Genomic DNA, 21154 nt, shown 5'->3' on the forward strand with positions numbered 1-21154 from the left:
ATATTATACATGAAAAATATGCGTTTAATTGTCCTCTGTATACATACATTCATTCACTGTATGCATTTTCCAATACCTTAAAAATGTTTAAATTTGAAACACTAACCATGGCGATTTCTATGAACATATCAAATTATACATAGTATTTTATAAAGTCCGTGGCCTTTAGAGTTGTAAAGGGCAGCCCCCAGATTTCACTTATCTATTTTTCTCCCAGAATTTCCATTGAGTTAGGGGAGGAACAGTTTTTATTATGGGTCTCAGATTTTGTGTGTCTACTTATGAGTCTCTTTCTTCCGTATGAGCCTCAATTTGAGTAAGTTGTCATCAGGTAATTTCTGGCTGGGGAACCTGAAGTAATAGCATTTAACTTAATAAGGATTGTTTGACCACCTCCCATTTGCCAGCCCCACTGCTAGGTACTTTCAATGAAGAGAGATTTGAGACTTGGTTCCTGCCCTAAAGGAGCCTATAATCTGGTTGGTAAGACAGACACATCAGCAACCTTAATATAATGTGATAAGTGCCCCACTGTGTGAGAACTAAGTGCCATGGTAGCCCAGAGGACAGAGAGATTAATTCTGCCAAGAGCTTCACACAGGAAGCAGTGAGTAGGGTTTGCAGAAGCAGGGATGCCAAAAAAAGAGCGGGTGCTTTCCAGGAAGAGGCCTGAGCAAAAACAAGTCTTGTTCGGGGGAACAGGGAGACCAGTGTGGCCAGGGCTCAGGAGCAAGGCTGGGGGTAGTGGGGAATGAGGCTGGAGTACGAAAAGTCTTCCGGGGCCTCAGGGGTTGGCGCTGTATATCAGAAGGTAATCCCAAGAGAAGGCAAGTGATGGACTGGAATATAGAGGCCCAGTGCAATGAGACTCATGCCAGGTCCAAGGAAGAGGGCCTGGGACCTTAACCAGGTGCCAAGGAGGGAACAGATTTGATGGAGTGATTAAATGGGGGTCTCTGAGAGAGCAAGGAGGGACAATGTAGGCTGGAGGCAAGGTACAAAACAGGGAACATTGGGAGAGGGACAGGTAGGGCAGAGAGACAGGGAGCACTGGAGAGGTGTGTTGGCAGACTTGGAGTTGGGAGAGGCGTAAGGACCAATGATTTTCAAAAGTGTGAGATTATTGAGTGTATCTTTGATATTTAGAAACCAAGGGAGTGGAGTTGGTTCATCCCTGGCTTTCCATAGTCACGAATGCACATAATTTTTTTCAGTGATTTTTTTCATTCAAAATATAACTTTAAAAAGCAAAGTGTTAATATGAACTAATCTTTAATTGTTAATGTTTGTTAAGAAATGTTACAAAGCCGAACAATACTTAAAGAAATACAAATGTAGATTCACATGATATGGTTTGGCTCTGCGTCCCCACCCAAAACTCATCTCAAATTGTAATCCCAGTGATTGGATCATGGAGGTGGTTTTCCCCATGCTGCTTTCACGATAGTGAGTGAGTTCTCACGAGATCTGATGGTTTAATAAGTGTTTGGCAGTTCCTCCTTCACTCTCTCTCTCCTGCCTCCATGTAAAACGTGCCTGCTTCCCCTTCTGCCATGATTGTAAGTTTCTTGAGGCATCCCCAGCCATGCAGAGCTGAGTCCATTTAAACCTCATTCCTTCATAAATTACCCAGTTTTGGGTACGTCTTTATAGCAGTGTGAAAATGGACTAATACATCACATTTCAGTTAATGCCTTACTTTCCTTCATTTGTTAATAATACTCATCTTTTCCCTTTTCTTCAGTTCTGCTTTCAAGTTAGACTTTGATTCTTTCTCTCAGGTCTCTCCATGTCTTGGAAAGCCCTAACTTATTCAAACATCCTACCCTTTACACACAAACGCACACACACCCTTATCCATGACTGCTTTCGGTTAGTCGCACAGAAGACTGGAAGTCATCTCTTCCTGCACACTAATCACTTCTCTGCTCTCTTTTCATTCTCTTGACATGAGGGACAAATTACTTTCTGTTCCACCTCACTTGGCCAAATCTGGCAAATAAAGATTACAGCCACTCCATACATGTTCCCAGGCAGTGTGCAAACAGATAGAGTCCTTTCCAACTGGAAGCCTCGCTGGACACTATTTGACATCAACAGTTGATTTCCCAACATGAATGTATCTCCTGGGTTTTATGTCCTCTAACTCAGTCCTCTTCAATGAAATAATTTCTTTCTTTGGTTCAAAACATTTAAGTAAATGGCTTTAAAAAAAAACCCTACATAGGCAGGGCGCGGTGGCTCACGCCTGTAATCCCAGCACTTTGGGAGGCTGAGACTGGCAGATCACGAGGTCAGGAGATTGAGACCATCCTGTCTAACAAGGTGAAACCCCGTCTCTACTAAAAATACAAAAAATTAGCCAGATGTGGTGGCAGGCACCTGTAGTCCAGGTACTCAGGAGGCTGAGGCAGGAGAATGGCGTGAACCCGGGAGGTTGAGCTTGCAGTGGGCCGAGATCGTGCCACTGCATTCCAGCCTGGGCAACACAGCCAGACTCCATCTCAAAAAAAACAAAAAACAAAAGAAACCCCTACATAGTTAAGTAAAACACAATGCAGTTTGCATAAAGGCCATAGTTTCGTCACAAATATATATACAGTAATCAAAATCACCTGGACCATAAAGAAGACTATAGAATACCTGCAAAGGCTTTATTCACGTACGATTGCTAATGTTTATAATTTTATAATGCAATGTGGCATCTGATGCTGTTTAGTGTGTTTCCCTCATTGTGTCTATCTGGTGACTGCTCCACAGGCCTAAGTGACTTTGAGGTCCGTGCTACCTCAAGGACAAGTGACATGCTTTGCTTGCCCCTGGTCAGTGCCCGAGCTTCTGCTGTTTGTAGCACTGCTGTTTGCCTTATGGGTGGCCTGATATTTTGTCTGTCATATTTGAAGAGGCTGAGTCAGCCACCGTGGAGCTCATCTGGCATTTTCAGCACTCCTCACAATCATTTCTGTAGCAATTGACGAGCTCAACCATGTGGCAATTAGACTGGATGATTAAAATAGTCAAGCTCTCTATATATGTGACCCTGTGACAGTTTTTTCAATGTGCAGCTTTTTTCTGTGTGTGGATTTGTCTCCTGGCGGATTACTCAGGCCAGGGGAACCTTTGTGCTCCACTGGGTTTTCCCAGCAATTGTTGCTGCACATCTTCCCACATTATTTAAGATTGTTTTTCTCGGGGGTTGCAAAGGATGGCCCTGGTCTGTTTTTCCCATAGGTGCGCCTTTTCGGCGCATTGTGTAACATGATTTAGATTGTGGTGCATGAGCTTGAAAGTGTGTGTACATGTCTGTGCTGTGTGTAGGGATGTGTTTAAACCCAAAGAATGTGAGTTGTAATGAGCCTGACTTCAGGCCAGGGTATTGACTGCCTTTCAGAACATCTTAATTGATAGCCATGCTTTGCCATTTGATGTTAGCTATGACTCACAGGGGCTGCTAATGAAATGGAGGCAGAGGCTGAGCGTGTTCCCCAGGTCTCACACCTCTGTAGTAGATTGAACCATGCAGTCCCGTTATTTTCTGAATGTTTAGCTCAATCTGGAGCTTGATGCCATTTAGATGCCAAATTGTGCCCACTTTTTTCTGTTATTTTTTTCTCAGTGTCTTGACAAGCCATGCCAGTCTGTTGTGTCAGATATCAGTGACAACTTCTTCCATAATGCAAATCAAGATTTTTCAGTTAGAGGCAATTCTGCTGGATCAAAGAGATGGATCATTTTTGTCCTGTTATCTTGCATTTCTATAAAAATAATCTACGACCTTTTGCCTGTGTGTGTGTTTTCAGGGAAACATCATCAACTAGCTACAATCTCTGAATGCGTGTCTTGAAGAGTTATAAAAGTCTGTTGTTTGTGGAGGTGGGAAAGTGTGCCAAGGACTAATGGAACTTTAGGATTGGAAGGGACTTGGGGATAGCTTCTAATCTAATAGCAATTCCAAGCATGCCCCAGTGCCACTGTTTGATGAATGAGAGCTACCCTTAAACATCTTGGGAAATCTAGGTGAGTGGACCTCAAGGTCCTAAACTTCAACGTGAGTGATAGCACTAACCTGCCCTGTCCCCAAATCACAGAACTATAGAAATGCCTCTGAGTGAATAACAACCCGTCCTCCTTGACTTTTTGTGTGAGCAGCTTTTACGCACTGGCCTTAGACACAACCACATCTCTTGTAATTCCAGTCTCTGCATGTGTTTACCTTCCTTAGCAACCACCCAGTCCTTTGTAATCTGGCCAGGCTCCATCACTGTGCTGAAACTGCTCTCTCCATGGCCCTCATATCTAACAACCTCCCTGATGACATCATTGCCCTTGACTACAGCTAGAATGCCGACTCTGAAAACTCTCATGCCTTGGTTTCCATCCATGCACCTCCTCTGATCTCTTCCTACGTCAGAGCTCACTTTGTGTGCTCTTCTCGGCAACTTCTGTCCTTGGCCTCGGCCCCCTCGTTGATGACCTCAGCCTATGACTGGCTCATCTAATGTCCCACTGTAGCATGCTCATTCCTCACTTCCACCCGCCAAGTAGGAATTTCATCCTCCTGCGAAGGTCACCAGAGCCGTGATCTGCCCATCTTCCTCCTGAGTCATCCTTGCCAGGATTCTGCTGAATGTGCTTGTGCACCATCCTTCAGGTCACCTGGACTCTTGTGAATGGGCTCCTCACGTCAAACAGTGTGGAAGAGGGAAACCAGGACAGCATGGTGTCATGGAAGGCAAGGAGAAGGAGAGTAGTAAGTAAGTAGTGGCAGGTGCTCCAAGAGGGCAAGTAGGATGGGCCAAAAATGGCCAGATGGATTTTTCAACAAGAAGACCATTGGCAGAAGTCTCAGTGGAATAGGTGGGGAGGTGCAGGAGTCTGATTTCGGGATATGTGAGTGAAACGAGGAAATGGAGACGGGGTGAGTATGGATAACATGGATAATTCTCTCAAGACATTTGGCTGGGAAGAGGAGAGGCAAATTGGAGGAGTAGATATAAGAATAAAAAGTTTTCTTTCTTTCTCTTTTAGTGATAGGAGAGGCTTAAACCTGTCCAAATACTGGTGGGAAGGAGAGAGAAAGATAGATAGGGGGTTGTGGGAGGGATGAGGGAGGGAGAGAGAGCCCAATAATCCCAGGGAGGAGGTAAAAGAGGCAGGAGGAGGTGGACACAGCACTCACAAGTGGAGAAATGTGCTCCAGGCAGGCAGCACCTTGCACACTGTAACAAGAGTACTAAGGAAGGAGAGGGCATAGATGCTCATGGTGATGGAGCATAGGTAGGCTTGCTGGCAAGAAGTTAAGGGCATTCCCATCTGAAGCTTTCTACTCTCTGTCTGAAGCAGGAGGCGAGGTCCTCTTGAAAGCAAGAAGGTGTTGGTGGAGAGATTTTTAAAAGAGTGGCAGAAGTTTGAGAAAGAGGGCAGATGAAGGGGACAGGGAAGGACTGATAAGTGGCCTTGAGAATTCTGTTGAGGCTCTTGATGGTGAACTGTGGTGATGGTGGCTGTGTGATGGTTTCTAGTTTCATTCAGCAGCCTGGTATAGATGTGAGAGAGGGGGGACATTTGGATTCATCTGGGATTGTGGTTTTGCCAGGCAAGAGATGAAAAGGATGGATCTGAACCAAACAGGGAAGGAAATGAAGAAAAGGGATGGAGTTGAGGAGAAGGTCATAAGAAATGATGAGGCCAAAGGTCTGAGAGGTCAGATGCTGAATGGGGTACTGGAGAGACCCAGGTGTTTTCAGAGTGCTTAATGGGTCGCAGCAGTTGGGTATATGGCAAGGACAATGAGAGGAGGGACATGTGGCCAGAGGCTGTGGTTGTCAATGCAGCAGAAATTCCCATAAAGGGTGGAGGAACAGTTGGAAAGGGCAAGGTCTTTAGGGTTGAGCCAGGGCAACCTGGCGGAAGGTGGAAAGAACATTCTGTGAAAAGGTGGAAAATGTGAGAGTTTGTCAACAGAGGGAACAGTGGAAAGGTTTGGGAGAGATGGGGGAAGTGGGAGGTTGGTTAAAGGGAAAGGAAGCATAAACTAGCTCAAGGAAAAGATAGTTCAGGGCCGGAATTACATTTTTAAATGGGTTTAGCTGATCCCAGCCTTGCTAAGACAGGTAGTCCCAACTCACCCGTTTATACCGAAGTTTTACTGGAGCCAATTATGTCCTGGATTGGTTATTTCAGAGAAGGTGTGTGTCTCAAGGGTCCCTGGAAACAGTCAGCTTGTACTAGTGACAGTCTTCTTAATATTGTGCCTGTAGTCTTCCCACTTGTCAAACTTGTTCTTAAAACAACTGTGGATCAGTGACTGTCAATGACTTGTCTGCAGAGCTTTTTACAGGGCAGTGGTTCTCACACCTGCCTCCACAGTAAAATCACCTGGGGAGCTTTTAACGCATACTACTGCCTGGGGCCCCAGAACAAGTATATCAGAATCTCTAGGGCTGAGCCCTCTAGAGTCCACACGATCAATTTTCTTTTCTTTTCTTTTTTATTTTACTTTAAGTTCTGGGATACATGTGCAGAACGTGCAGGTTTGTTACATAAGTATACGTGTGTCATGGTGGTTTGCTGCACCTATCATCTAGGTTTTAAGCCCCGCATGCATCAGCTATTTGTCTTAATGCTCTCCCTCCCCTTCCCCCACCAATAGGCCTCAGTGTGTGTGTTCCCCTCCCTGTGTCCATGTGTTCTCATTGTTCAACTCTCACTTGTGAGTGAGAACATGTGGTGTTTGGTTTTCTATTCCTGTGTTAGTTTGCCGAGGATGATGGCTTCTAGCTTCATTCATGTCCCTGCAAAGGACATGATCTCGTTCCTCTTTATGGCTGCATGGTATTCCATGGTGTATATGTACCACATTTTCTTTATCCAGTCTATCATTGATGGACATTTGGGTTGGTTCCATGTCTTTGCTATTATAAGTAGTGCTGCAATAAACATACGTGTGCATGTGTCTTTATAGCAGAATGATTTGTATTCCTTTGGGTATATACCTAGTAATGGGATTGCTGGGTCAAATGGTGTTTCCGGTTCTAGATCCTTGAGGAATTGCCACACTGTCTTTCACAATGGCTGTGGAGAAATAGGAATGCTGTCACACTGTTGGTGGCAATAAACTTTCTGAAAAGCTTCCTTGGTCATTCTAATGAGTGACCTTGGACCTTTGCTACCCAGCCAGCAGCATCTGTATCACCTGGGAGCTTGATTGAAATGCAGAATTTCAGGCCCCACTCTTGATCTACCTACTGAATCAGAACGTGCACTTTTAGTACGTCCCCCTCCTCAGGTGATTCCCATGAACATTAAGGTCTGAGAAGCCCTGCCTTAAAACAAAGCTGGCACCTGGGTTCCACCTCCAGAGATTCTGATTTTATTGATCTGAGCTGTGACTTGGGAATTGGGAGTTTTGGAAGATTCCTGGGTGTCTCTAATTTTCAGCAGTTTAAGGTCCCTGCCTTACAGCAAAGAACTGGGAAAGGTGCTTGGTGCATTTTTATTCAACTGGGTTGACCAACCCTATCTTCGTTTAATGATTTCTGACCTTTTGTTTAATTTACCAATGAACTACATTTGCTTCTCATTTGGGGGAAAAACTGCCTGTCGTAAACTCATGGCAGGAACATCATTTCTCCTCATCTTCAAAGACGCTACTGGGAAGCTTAGAAACTGATTAGACAGGAAATACTGCACAGCCTAAGGCCTATTGAGTAAGGACCAGTTCATTTATTAAAGAAAAGAAAATGTTGCTTATTTTTAGTATAAATCATTACAAAATGCCAACCAACTCCTTATAAATTTGAGAAGAGCAATCTTCCTGATTAGTTATTTCTTTCACCTTTTCTAAGACCTTGTATGAAATGATACTTAAAGCATTCTTCAGCTTTCTTTAAGCCAGCTGATTGCACAAGTCAAACAACAGCCGTTAGTGTGTTGAACTGTTGGATTACTACTATTATAGGAATGGACACATAACAAGTGTTACTTTAGACCTGAGTTTCCAAAGTATAATCCTAGCTTAAAAGGGAATTTTTAAAAAGAAAGAAAACAGGAAACTGTATTGTATTGGGAGGAGGCCAGAGGGGAGATGAAAAAATCATTTGGATTTTGTGTGTGGGGGTAAGTGGGGGGTAGCTGTCCATAACTTTCATTAAGTGCTTTTTTTTTTCTTCTCTTTATGAAGTAAGCTGCAGGCTTTGGGTTGGCAAACCCCATGGGGATGCAGAAATCTGAGGCTGCTACCTTTTTATCTGCCTTCACGGTACTGTCCTCTTCCCCCAGCTCCTCCCTGACCGTATGGACCAGTCCTCAGACTTTCCAGATAACTGCTTCCCATGAGTCACTACTCTGATATCAGCCTATAAGCAAAGGAGCTGGGGGGTCCAGGCTTGGTGACTAACCCTTCTCAGCCCACTCAATCAGGGTGCTCCCCACCTGCAGGCAGGAGGCAACACCCTGTCTGCTACCATCCTCCCCTTCCAGAGCCCACCTGCCTGCCCAGCCCTGCCCTGCCCTGCCCTGCCCTGCCCTGCCCAGTCGAGCCATACCTTGCTTTGTCCCATCTGGGGGTGCCTTGCTCAGGGATGGGCTGGCAGGGCTGCACTCAGCTTCTCTGGTAAGCAGAGACTCAAGAAACCTCTGGGGTCTTGTTTTCTGGTCATGTGATCCCAGGGGTGCACATGTTCCCCTTGGGTGTCTGAACAGAAGGGCCTGGGAGGGAGGGCCACACCCCTGCAGTCTTGCTCTGCTGGTGTAGTGGGCAGCTGCCTACCCCCACCCCACCCTGCACTGTGGGCTCCAGAATCGGCAGATTAAGCATTTTATAAATTGTATTTTAGATACATGTTTCAAACTTGTGAGTTTTTTAAAAAGAACAAGCTTGACAAGTGTTTTAAGAATTCATTATGCTTTGTGGGTTTGAGGGGGAAGAATTTTTTTTAAAGCATCTGATTTAGACCACATGTAACTCGATGTTTAAATAATCAAATCACCTGTTTTCATGTGGGTGGTTTAATCTCATGAAGAATAGAAGGTTACTATTGTTGAAGATTTTCCCCAACTTTTTGTTTCTCCCTTTGGAGTTAAACATATGAACAGAGGAATCATTTTTCCACCACTGATGATTGAAATTTGGTTTAGGAATTATTAAAACTAAATTGTGCCAGCCAGGGGCGCAGTGGCTCATGCCTGTAATCCCAGCACTTTGGGAGGCCGAGGTGGGCAGATCACAAGGTCAGGATATCGAGACCATCCTGGCTAACACAGTGAAACCCCGTCTCTACTAAAAAATACAAAAAATTAGCTGGGCATGGTGGCGGGCGCCTGTAGTCCCAGCTACTCGGGAGGCTGAGGCAGGAGAGTGGTGTGAACCTGGGAGGTGGAGCTGCAGTGAGTGGAGATCGCGCCATTGCACTCCAGCCTGGGCGACAGAGCGAGACTCCGTCTAAAAAACAAACAAAACAAAACAAACAAACAAAAAACTAAATTGCGCCAAAACAAAAGTACTACTTTCAAGCTCTTACAAAGAAAAATTTATCAATAGTCTTTAAAAATTATACAGGCTTCAAAAAATCAGCTTTTCATTCCATTAAGCTTGTTATCCATCTACAAGAAAGATGGCCATTCATTTTTTAAATTCAGTAATAAACAGTTCATTGGATTTGCTACCCTTTGAGTGCCGCAAGGGTCATGCTCTTTTTAGGAAGCAGAAACAAAATGATCAAGACTTGAAAGGACATTTATCTTCTCTACGTTCTCTGAACATGGGAATGGCCCATTAATGTTTCCTATCTCCACTCTCAGACTGCAAATATATTTAACATTTTCCTTTCTTAATAGTACAAGGTAACATAAGTGTGTTCTAGAGTCCACCTCCTGGCATTCCTAAGCATTAGGAGACTTATGGCTGAAGTCAGCTGGCCAACATCATTCCCATTAGGGAGCACCTCTCCCCATTAGGGAGAAGATAAGACATGATGTCTCCTTATTCGCACTAGAGTTTTTCAGAACTCTGATGATGACTGAAGTCTTTGAAGCAGTTGTGCTAAATAAGCGAGAATCCAGCTCTATCCTCCTCTGGCACCTATGACATTGTCTTGAGTGCCACAAGGAGTGAGGTCAAATTTGCAGTTTAGCTGGAACTTTAAATGTTATAGGAAAATTTAATTATTCAACTTGTGCAAATGGATGGTTAAGACCAGGATTCATGCCTTGTACATTATGACCTTGTAGATTCACAGATCAGTAATGAATCTTAAAACATCATAAAATAGGGTTGATTTAATTCCGAGTCCAGAAAACCCTACTAGGATATACAGTGTCTAATACATGGATGCACACTGAATGTTGAATGGTGAAAATGACATTTTCATGGAGTGCCTTAGAATGGAGAATTGGGTTTTATTATTTTTGTTGTATATACCATTGACTGGAAAACACACCACATGTTTTACTGCTAAAGTATGGGAGCCTGGATGTTTAAAATGGAAGTTGCCTGGCACATTGGCTCGCATCTGTAATCCCAGCTACTCCAGAGGCTGAGGTGGGAGGATCACTTGAGCCCAAGAGTTTGAGACCAGCCTGAGTAACATAGCAAGACCCTGTCTCTAAAATAATAAAAAAAGGAAGTCAACGTAATCACATGCTGATCAAATCCCCTCAAGTGACTCCATATAGAGCACAGGCATTCACCAGCCATTGCTGCCAGACAAATTTCCACTACATTTCCTGCCTCCTATACTTAACATTTTGTATCATAAAACCAGTCTTTCCTACTAGGCACTCGGTTTCATGAAACTATAGCTTTAAAAGAATCTTCTATAAAAGTCCTTCACTCAGCTGCTTTGATTGATTGGTCAACTCTTCTTTTGGGTTAATGCAAAGGCCCTTCTTTACCACACCTAATCCTATTTTAGTGGGTGCTCCGAGTAAACGTTTCAAGATGCAAATAAAGCCAAACCATTTGAATTTTTATTTAAATTTTCAGTGGCTTCTCTCCATCCACAGACTTAAGTCCAAACTCTGACCTTGAAAAATCACTCTTCTATCTTTGTTCTAACCTTATCTGCTGTCACTGACTCCACACTGTCTCAGCCATCCATGTGTGTGCATGTGCTGTTCCTTTACCTGGAATTGCCCCATCTGGCAAACTCCTATGTAGCTCTCAAGAGTCACCTTCCACTTCATCTTCTCAATTATGCTTTCCCTGAGTTGTCTTCCCGAGTAGTTAACTTTGTTCACACCTTTGTTCATAATGACAACGTTGTGTCAATGTCCAGCCTCCCCCACACTCCCTCTGGACTGAGCTCCTTGAATGTGGGGCCCATGGATGGCCTCTTCATCTTTGTGGTCATCCCACGTAGTACAGGGCTTGGTACATGGTGGCCACTTCAGCAAGATTTGACAGAGGAATGAAAGCATGACCATATGAGTGCCTCTCCAAGTGTCTCATTTAATAATGAGGAGAACTTGACTCAGTAAAGCCAGGCTAGGACCTGTTCTTTCTTTCCAACTCCAGGGGATCTGGACTCAGTGCTTATAATTATGCCTTGCAACTCTCCCCTCCCCCAACTCCCATTCAAACCTGATAAGATGTTCACTTTTGTGTTGTTTTGTGCATACATTGGTATGTGCTGGTTTGGTTCTCAGAGCTCACTAATCTAGGAGTAGCAGGAACACGCACATTATAAAATTTTACTCCTTGGAGAGCTTTATGATTTTTAATATTTACATGGAGGCCAAAATAAAATATGTAGATCATAAATATGTTTTCTTAAGGTTTTGAAGTCCAGTTTGAAGTTTAGGGTATTTTTTTCTAACATTGATTGTTACTCTCCAAGAAAGGCTTATCTTATTGAATTGAATGGCATGGTTTGAAATACTAACTTTAAAGAAAAGCCACAGTGTACAGAACCGCGTATTGTCTTAAAATCACTGTATTATGCACATTAAAATATGTAGCTTTCCTTTCCAGGGTGATTGCTTTTTTTGGTCAAATCGAAAGTCAGGTTTTCTATTTTGGCATTATGCCTTATTTCCCTAGACTAAATGAAATTGTTCCATTATAGCAAATAGAAGCTTGATAATGGTTTGATTCAAGTCTAATTGGAATGCTATTCTCAGAATATTTCACCATTCCGATCTTATTCCTCGATATTATATTTTCAAGTAGAGACTGTGAGCTAGAATTGGGTTACAAGCCTTTAAGACTTGAGCAGCTGAAATCTCAGGAGAGTTTCAAACCAAGGCCCAGTTTGAAGTATAAACGGTACTGCTTTCCTGCTGTCAGCAGGCGAGAAAGATTTAGCTCACTGCGGGTCCCCACAGAAAGGAAACACTGAGAGAAATGTCTCCCCTGGGGTTTGGCCTCAACTCCTTTTGAGACGGATGTGTAGTTTGGAGATTGACAAGCAAGTAACACTTAACATTGCTTCCTTCTTGTTTTTAAAAGCAGATTGCAACAAGGCGTCAACATCTCTTCTTTTTTTCTTTAAGGCTTCCTCACAGCAATGAGGCAAGAAGTGACCCGTGCCCACAAAGGCTGGGCACTGGACACTGTGACCATCCACAATGAAGTTCTGAGACAGACCAAGGAGGAGATCACGTCACCCCCTGGGGTAGGCATTGCTGGGGAATAGCAGGGACCGTTCTGGAGCCAGAGCTGAAATTTCAAGTTCTGCTTAAAACTGAGCTATAAGTGCCTTGGTTAGGTCCATTTGCTTTGCAGTGAGGGTTCCCTCCGTCATAACCAGAAGACATCAGTGCCAAAGCCTCCCCCATCTGCCAGAGTGGAAGATTAATGACAAGGTCTAATGAGCTCTTAGAACTCCGTAGACTACATTTCTACAAAATTACAAGTTATACTTGTGTTTGCTAAAAAGGCTTTTTGGCCAGGTGCGGTGGCTCATGCCTATAATCCTAGCACTTTGGGAGGCTGAGGCAGGAGGATCGCTTGAGCCCAGGAGTTCAAGACCATCCTAGGCAACACAGGGAGACCCTGTCTCTGCCAAAAACAAACAAACTAACAAACAAACAAAAACTAGCCAGTCGTGATGGCACACATCTGTAGTCCCAGCTACTTGGGAGGATGAGATGGGAGGATTGCTTGAGCCCCGGAGGTTGAGGCTGCAGTAAGCAGTGATCACACCACCAGACTCCAGCCTGGGTGACAGAGTGAGACCCTGTCTTGATAAATAAATAAATAAGGCTTTTCTACACATCTCCAGCTACTGCTGTGGGCTACTCACAGATTCTACTGTAGGCAGCAGAGCAGTGCTGAGGGCAGCAGAGATGAAGGGAACTAGCAGGTTGGAGTCAGGGGCCAGTTCCAGGGGTGTCCCCTTTGAGTGGAAAGGAACATGGCTGGGGGAAGAGCCCCCACTTCCTGGATACTGATCTGCTCAATGAATGTGGGCAAATTCTTTAACTTTTGTGAGTCTTCACATCTTCATCTGCAAAATGAGCATGATAATTCAACCTTATTAAAGGAGTTGTGGCCAGGCACGGTGGCTCACGCCTGTAATCCCAGCACTTTGGGAGGCCAAGGCGGGAAGATCACTTGAGGTCAGGAGTTCGAGACCAGCCTGGCCAACATGGTGAAACCCGTCTCTACTAAAAATACAAAACTTAGCCTGGGGTGGTGGCGGGCACCTGCAATGTCCCAGCTACTTGGGAGGCTGAGGTGGGAGGATCGCTTGAATACAGGAGGCAGAGGTTGCAGTGAACTGAGATCCTGCCACTGCACTCCAGCCTGGGTGACAGAGCGAGACTCTGTCTCAAATAAATAAATAAATTTTAGAAAAAGGTAGTTGTGAAGATTTAAATGTGATCATTTAGGTGTGGTGCTGGACCCCACGTAGACTCTCGATAAATCAGTCTCCCTTTCCCTCTCTCTGATTTTCATTCCCTCATTTGTCAAGTAAGGGGGCTGGACTAGATGATTTCCAAGTTCTAGCCAAGTTCCCTGCCACCTTATAACGAGGGCCACCTTTCCTTCAGTTTCCAGTATTATCTTCCACATTCCTGTCTGAGGCCTCACCAGAAGCACCTTAACCTCCAGGTTCCCACCAACAATCTCTTTTAGGCAGTTTCACAATTCCTCCAGCCTCTCCCCATTATGCAATTCCAGAATTCCTTCCACATCTGTAGGCATTTGTTACCGCAGCATCCTGCTTCCTGGAATCAAAATCTGTGTTCCTTTCCAAAGGCTGTCATAACAAAGTATCATTACCTTGGGTGGCTAAAAACAACAGAGATATATTCTCTCACTACTTAGGAGGCCAGAAGTCAAATCAGGGTAGGGTTGGTTTCTACTGGAGGCCCCAAGGGAAAATCTTGTTCTAAGCTTCTCTCTTAGCCTCTGGTGGTTACTGACAATCTTTGGCTTTCCTTCATCATTACAATCTCTGCCTCCATTCTCACATTCATCTATATAAGTATATATATATCTGTGTCCTCTCCTCTTCTTATAAAGTTACCAATCACATTGGATTTAGGACCTACCTTAATTCAGTATGTCCTTATCTAAGCATACTTTGCAAAGTCTCTATTTCCAAATAATTACATTCCAAGGTTCTGGGTGGACATGAAGTTTTGGGTGACACTATTCTATCTACCACACCTTCTCACTGACTTTTTAAAGTTCTGAGGCTGAAAGCACCCTGGAGAGGGATACAATTTACCATACGATGGCTTTTAAGTGGTCCCATTATTCATGTAGTTGATTGTCACCCACTGAGTTAATGATGGTAACTATATGTCCTGATTTTCTGGGACTGCCCATGGTTTTACTGTCAAATCATGTGCCTCCGTTTTTGCTTCAAAAAACATGGTCCTCACACGGTGAGCCCACACAGGGGGATTCCAGAAAACACTCTGCAATGAATCTTACTGTCTTTCATTCTAATCAGCATTTACTTCATCTTACTGTCTTTCATTCTAATCAGCATTTACTTCCCCTGATCCGATCCTCACTGGAGATGGAAAAATGGTCACCATCCTCTACATTTATCTATTTGGTGAGCTGGCATGATTGTTGGAGCCTCCCCTGTGATTCTCCTTCAGCCTTTCTTTTTTCAGTGAATACATGTTCTGTGGCTCCCCACTGCCTACAGGATCCAGTTTAAACTCTTCAGCTTAGCACCCAGATCCTTCCACGGTCAAGCCCTGACTTCTTTTACTACTACTGAGCCCTCTGATAAAGGAAATACTGGGGCTTTTCTGGCCCGCCCTGCCTTTCTTTGTAGTGTTACTCCTGCCTGTGATGCCTATGCTCTCTCCTCTTTCTTTCCAAACACAGCCCCTTGCTGCAAGCCCATCAAGGCCCATCAAGGCCATCTCCTCTACAGAGGCCCCTGAGCACTCCAGCCACAGGGACCTTGCCTCAGAAGTCACCGCCCTCACCCCCCAGAACAGTTCACCGGGCACTCCCAGTAACAAGTGTGTGCTGCTATTCAATTCATATCTTTAAAAAATTTTTCTGCACCTATGCATCTTATCTCCCTGATTTAACGATGAGGACTCCCAGGGTAGGGCCTATTGTATGAGAGAGACACTGGGGAGGGTGGCCAGATGCTGCCCCTGCCATGATTCCCCTGACTCTACCATGCCTGGCCTCTGGGGGCGCTCTGACTCTCCCACTAGCTGGGCCTGGCTGTGGAAACCTCACCTCATCCTGTGACTGAGATGAAGTTGAGACACAGGTTGGCTTGGCCAGGGCCAGGCTGAGATCCCACATGACAGCAGCTCCAGATCCTGTTCCATGCTCCCACCTTCCACCAACTCAAACCAGACCTCTCAGAGACTTTCACCTCCCTGTAGAGGTGATCTGGTGCTACCGGCTAAGCCTGTTGCTCAGGGAGGCTACCCCCACACTGAAATAACTAATAACAAACACGAACATTTCTACAGCACTCATAGCCTCAACACAGGCTGCAGGAGAAAACTGGGCTCAGTATTTCACGAATGCAGTGTGCCCGGTGATGCTTTCTCCCTCTGGTAGTGTTTTAAGACTGGTGTGTGTTTTATTTCCAGACTGACAGCCTTTATGACTAATTTTGCAGCACGTAGTTTAAAAAATAAATCCTGTTACCTTATGCTTGACTCTTCCAGGAAGGTGTGTATATTTATGGGCTGTACATGGATGGAGCAGCCTGGGACAGACGGAATGGGAAGCTCACGGAATCCACCCCCAAGGTACTCTTCACGCAGTTACCCGTGCTCCACATCTTTGCCATTAACTCCACGGCACCCAAGGACCCCAAGCTGTATGTGTGTCCTATTTACAAGAAACCCAGGCGAACTGATTTGACCTTCATCACTGTGGTATATTTGCGAACAGTGTTGTCCCCGGATCACTGGATCCTGAGAGGAGTGGCCCTTTTGTGTGACATCAAGTAAGTTCATTTCCATCTGCTGAGGGCACCAGAACCCACATAGACAGCCTGTGCTATTGAGGGACTCAGTGATGTGCGTGTCTCTTCTCCCCAGTAATTACTTAATTACTCTTTCTACATTAAAAAGTTGATGTTCTAAAATTGCTAGTGTGTGTGTGTTTTCCTCACATATCAGTATTCAAAAAGATCACTCTAAATGAATGCTTTTTATCCTGGGAAATCATATTTCATTATAATTACTTTTTAAAGATAAAACCCTGTTTGGATGTTAGAACACTTTGGAAGCTCTGAATTTTAAAAATTTGAAAGTGTTGATATGTGACATCCTAAAAAGAGCCTAGTAGTTGTAAACTTTTCCCTCAAGTAGGTACCAATTTCCCCTGAATAAAATCTAGCCATGTCTATGTTTGTGCTAACGTGTTATCTTTTGTTCTTTTGAGTTTGGTATTCTCTCTGTGCTTCTGAAATGGAAACTGAAGAGATCCAGCCAGTACTCCTCAGTAGTACAGCTATTCAGTATGAAGTGTTTAAGACAGAAAATCCACTGGGATGGCCGTTCTTGTGATTTATTTTAATTTTATTTTATGTTGTTTTATTTTAATTTTTACTGCTTTTGAGGCCCAGAGAACTTAGACTCTCCAGCTCTCCCTCCCAACTCCAATTCTGCAGGAGATAATGAAACACATTTCTAGGCAGCAAATGGAGAAGGGAAAAACAAACCTATCAAATGAAATTAGGTTACATGCTGAATGTCTTAAAAAGCAAAGTCTTTAAAAAGTGAAGCTATTTCTTATTCTGTAGCTAGTCTAAAACTCAGTTTGAACCTTGATTTCCTGCTAAAGGAAATTGTCAATTTAACAAAACAGATGGGGTCCTATACTGAATGCTCATGCAGCTTCAGGACAGTGAAGAAGTGTCTCTACCAGTCTTCTCATCTAGAATCCTTGTGCCTGCCCACAGCTAAATGCACGAGCTTCATTCCTTCTGTCTATTCTGAAGGAGGGAATGTTTCAAGTTGCCTTGTTTCCCTCTCATCCTTCTGCCACCTTGATCAGAGATGCTGATGACAAACAAAACCAGGCAACCAAGCAGTAGCCCAGGTAAGGTTTACAGAAAAGACCCCAGAGAAAACTCTGCCACAGTCTAGTGTACTTTCAAGCAGTACAAAACACATTATGAAATGCAAATTGTAGCAGTGGCCTCTGGTATTTTCCTGATATTGATTCAATGTCAAAACCATAGAACTTTAAAAAAATAAAGGCAGTTTTAAAAATAAAGCAGCCAAGCCCCTGGCTCAAGTGTTTCAGCACTTTCCTTGGCCAATACATACACTAAAGTAAGGATGGCATTCTTGAGAAAGAATGTCCTCCTGAACTGAGGCTAGAATTTGGAAGCACCTGTCAGTCTGGGTGGACACAGAGAAAGTTAAACACCACGACATTATAGCAAACCAAGCTGCATGTTCCAAAATCAAACACACATGTTTTATTGATAGCCCTGTCCAGCTGCTAAAACAATTGAAGGCAAATGGATAGTCGAAACCCCTGGATATCATGATAGGTTTTCCAAGAATAACAATTATGTTCAGTGTTCTCTAATGACTTGAATGTCTTGTGGAAAACTGGGAAAAGAGGTGAAGAAGGTGTAAATCTGGCAAAGATCATTGATGAGACCAGTTAAAGTCACACATGTGCCATTTCCTGGGCACTCTCTGCTGTTGCTGGTTACTTTGGACTATGTTAACACAGAAGAGAGAGAGAGATGGGCATTAAGGTCCAGCAAGGATGGGCACCAGGCACCTGAGCAGGGCCTCAAAATGGTCTTCTTTACGGTCAGTGCTTCTCAGCTATCCTTAGTTCTGCCAGGGTCCAGTTCTGCTTTCTTCCTCTAGGCCCAGTAAATGGTTTTCTTGGACATTTTAATTGACATTAATTGAACTTCCATAAGCACATAACCATTTTCTCTGCAAAATTGTTGCTCTTTCACTAATTACATAATTTGCCCCACTTGAGTGAGGGAGACCTGGTGCGCACAAAGGAGCAAAGGATAGAGGACGAAATGATTAAGCCAATGAAGCTGGGAGAGAAGAAAAGTAATTATTCTTCTTCCTTGGAATCAGCCCACATCTTCTCATTTTGCTCTTGGCAAAATGAGCAATGAGATTTATACCTTCCTTGATTCAAAATGTTCCTTTAGTTTGGACTTTGCATAAAAATAAAACCAAAAGAAACGTGTAGAGAGATACATCTTCCTAAAGGGATTGGTCTTGTGGGTGATGTTGCATGAACGAGCCACCATCTCTGCCACTAGAGACCTCAGATGAATAGGGGACTCACCGTAATTGGAGGCGCAAGGTGACTCAGGACCATGGGTGAAGTTCAAAGGAATGGTGAAGGAAACTCAGGGTTGAGGATGAACTTGAAGACAAGGTAGCATTTCAACTGGGTCTTGAACTTTTCATAGATATTAGCAACACAGCAGATGGGTGTGTTCGAAGGAAGGGAGCAGCATGAGGGAGAGAACGGTCTAAAGGTGGGAAACCTCATGGAACGTCCAGAGACAGAAGATGGAGCCTTCAATGAGTTTCCATTGCCTGGAATGTACTTTCCAAATACCAAAGCCTTCTAGGAGCTGGCCTCAAACAAAATTTCTGCTTTATCACCCATCCCATCTCTCAACTTGCTCAATTGCTTCTGCTACTCTGACTATCTGATGTTCTTGATGTTCTCTGAAAAAATCACACACATTCTCACCATCCTTTGATTACCTTATCAAAGAAAACCCTCTTGTGTGGAACAACTGGAAGTTTCATACATGGCTATGGAGGCACTGTCAAATGGTACAGCCATTTTGGAAAACAATTGTTGGGCAGTTTCTTAAGAGTAAAACATAAGTTACCATATGACCCAGACATTTCGCTCTTAGGTATTACCCTAGAGAAATGAAAGTGTATGTCCATACAAAGACATATATTCCAGTGCTCATAGAAGCTTTATTGGAAGAGCCAACAATTGGAAACAATCCAAATGCCCATCAACAGGTAAATGAATGAAAAAAATATGGTATATAACTGCAATTGAATACTGCTCTGCAAGAAAAAGAAACAAACTATCGAGGATGCATGCTAAAGCTGGATGAATCTCAATTACGCTGAGTGAAAGAAGTAAGACCAAAAAAGGACTACACAATGTATAATTTTGTTTATGTAAAATTCTAGAAAATGCAAATTAACCAACAGTGACAGAAAGCAGATCAGAGCTTGACTGGGAAGGAAGGGAGCAGGAGAAAGAGGTTACAAAGGGGCAGGAGAAAATGTTGGAAGGTGGGTGACAGATATGTTCATTCTCTTGATAGTGGTCATAGTTTCATGGGTGTCAAAACTTATCAACTTGTACGCTTTAAATGTATGCAGTTTATTGTACTTCAATTATACATCAATAGAGCTGTAAAGAAAAGCTCTTCCCATAGCACCTGATCCTTTCTTCACCTTCCTTGAGGATTTCCACAACCCCTCACTCCTCCCCCAGGCAAGATTCATTGCACTTTCTGCATTTTGGTTGCAACTGCGTTTAGTAATCTGGGTTGCAATCCTAGAATTTTAATGCAAGGATTCAATGACATGCGTCTATCTCCCCACTCTATAGCAAACTTTTGGAAAGCAGAATCTGGCTTTTGAGCACCCTAGGAAGTGTTGACTGAATGACAGAATGAATGGACAGCAAGTAACCCAATTTGACTGGTAAATGTAGGCAAATGATGGGGAAGGAGGGAACACCAGGTGCGAGCCATGTTGGAAGGGTCTAGAGTGCCACAAAGGACAGTAGGGAGTCACTGGTGGTTCTGGACTGCTAAAGGAATGGAAGTGAGTAGGTCAGCTAGAACACTTCTAGACCAAAATCGAGAAAATGAGTGTTGGAACTACAGAGATGACAATTAGAATGGAAGCAAAGTAAGGCATTTGAAAGACGGTATGGAGGTAAAATTTGGGGACTCAGAAACTGAGCTGAGATGAAGGATAGAAAGGGTCTAAAGATAAGGCAGTTTATAGACTGGGGAGTCTAGCTGGATGTTTCCTGATCATTAAAATTTGGGGAAAAGAGGTATTTTGCTAGCCCTGTGCTTATACATAGCTGCCAGGGTCTCTGAAGAGAGACTTAAAGATCTGTGTGCTCACCATTGCTCCCAGCGAGGTCCATGAATTAGTAATAATGCAGTGTACCTGTACGCCAGGCATTGGTCCAAGCACTTGATGGGAATGAATTGATGTAATCCTTGCACCCATCCCATGAAATTGATACTGATATTATTATCTCCATTTCACAGATTAGGAAACTGAGGCACAGAGAAGCTAAACAACTTGCCCAAGTTCTCACAGCTAGTGAGTGACAGAGCTGGGATGAACATAGGCTTAGGGCTTCTGATGTACTTTGTAAGACAATACTGGGTTTTTAAAAAGCCACAGTCCAAAGGCGTGAACCACTAGAATTCATAATTGTGTATAGAAAATAGTATTATCTATGTTTCTCTGACTTGTTAATTTGAACAGCTTTCATTATCTAAATGGACAGAAAAATGTGCATAGAAGAGAGGTTGTAAGACAAATATCAGCATTCGTGTGATATGCAAATAAATGTATATTTAAAATTCATGGATTTTGAAGAGAATTAGTTGGTTCATTTTAACGTGCTTTTTCTGGGCTTTCTTGAATATTCTGTACCAGTAGGTGCATTGCATGGTAACCAGAAGGAGCATGGCTGGAGAAT

General features: G+C 43.6%; 1 protein-coding gene across 1 annotated transcript in view; it reads left to right on the forward strand.

The window, feature by feature from the left end:
• DNAH8 (dynein axonemal heavy chain 8) overlaps positions 1-16795 on the forward strand; it is a 393081-nt gene extending 376286 nt beyond the window's left edge. Inside the window, exons 92-93 of the mRNA XM_063724765.1 lie at positions 12493-12614; positions 16108-16795. Coding sequence (XP_063580835.1) covers positions 12493-12614; positions 16108-16395 — 410 coding nt within the window. The 3' untranslated portion in view covers positions 16396-16795. The remainder of the gene's footprint in view (positions 1-12492; positions 12615-16107) is intronic.
• The last annotated feature ends 4359 nt before the right edge of the window (positions 16796-21154 follow it).

The sequence above is a fragment of the Pongo abelii genome, chromosome 5 (assembly GCF_028885655.2).
Source record: "Pongo abelii isolate AG06213 chromosome 5, NHGRI_mPonAbe1-v2.0_pri, whole genome shotgun sequence".
Classification (NCBI taxonomy): domain Eukaryota; kingdom Metazoa; phylum Chordata; class Mammalia; order Primates; family Hominidae; genus Pongo; species Pongo abelii.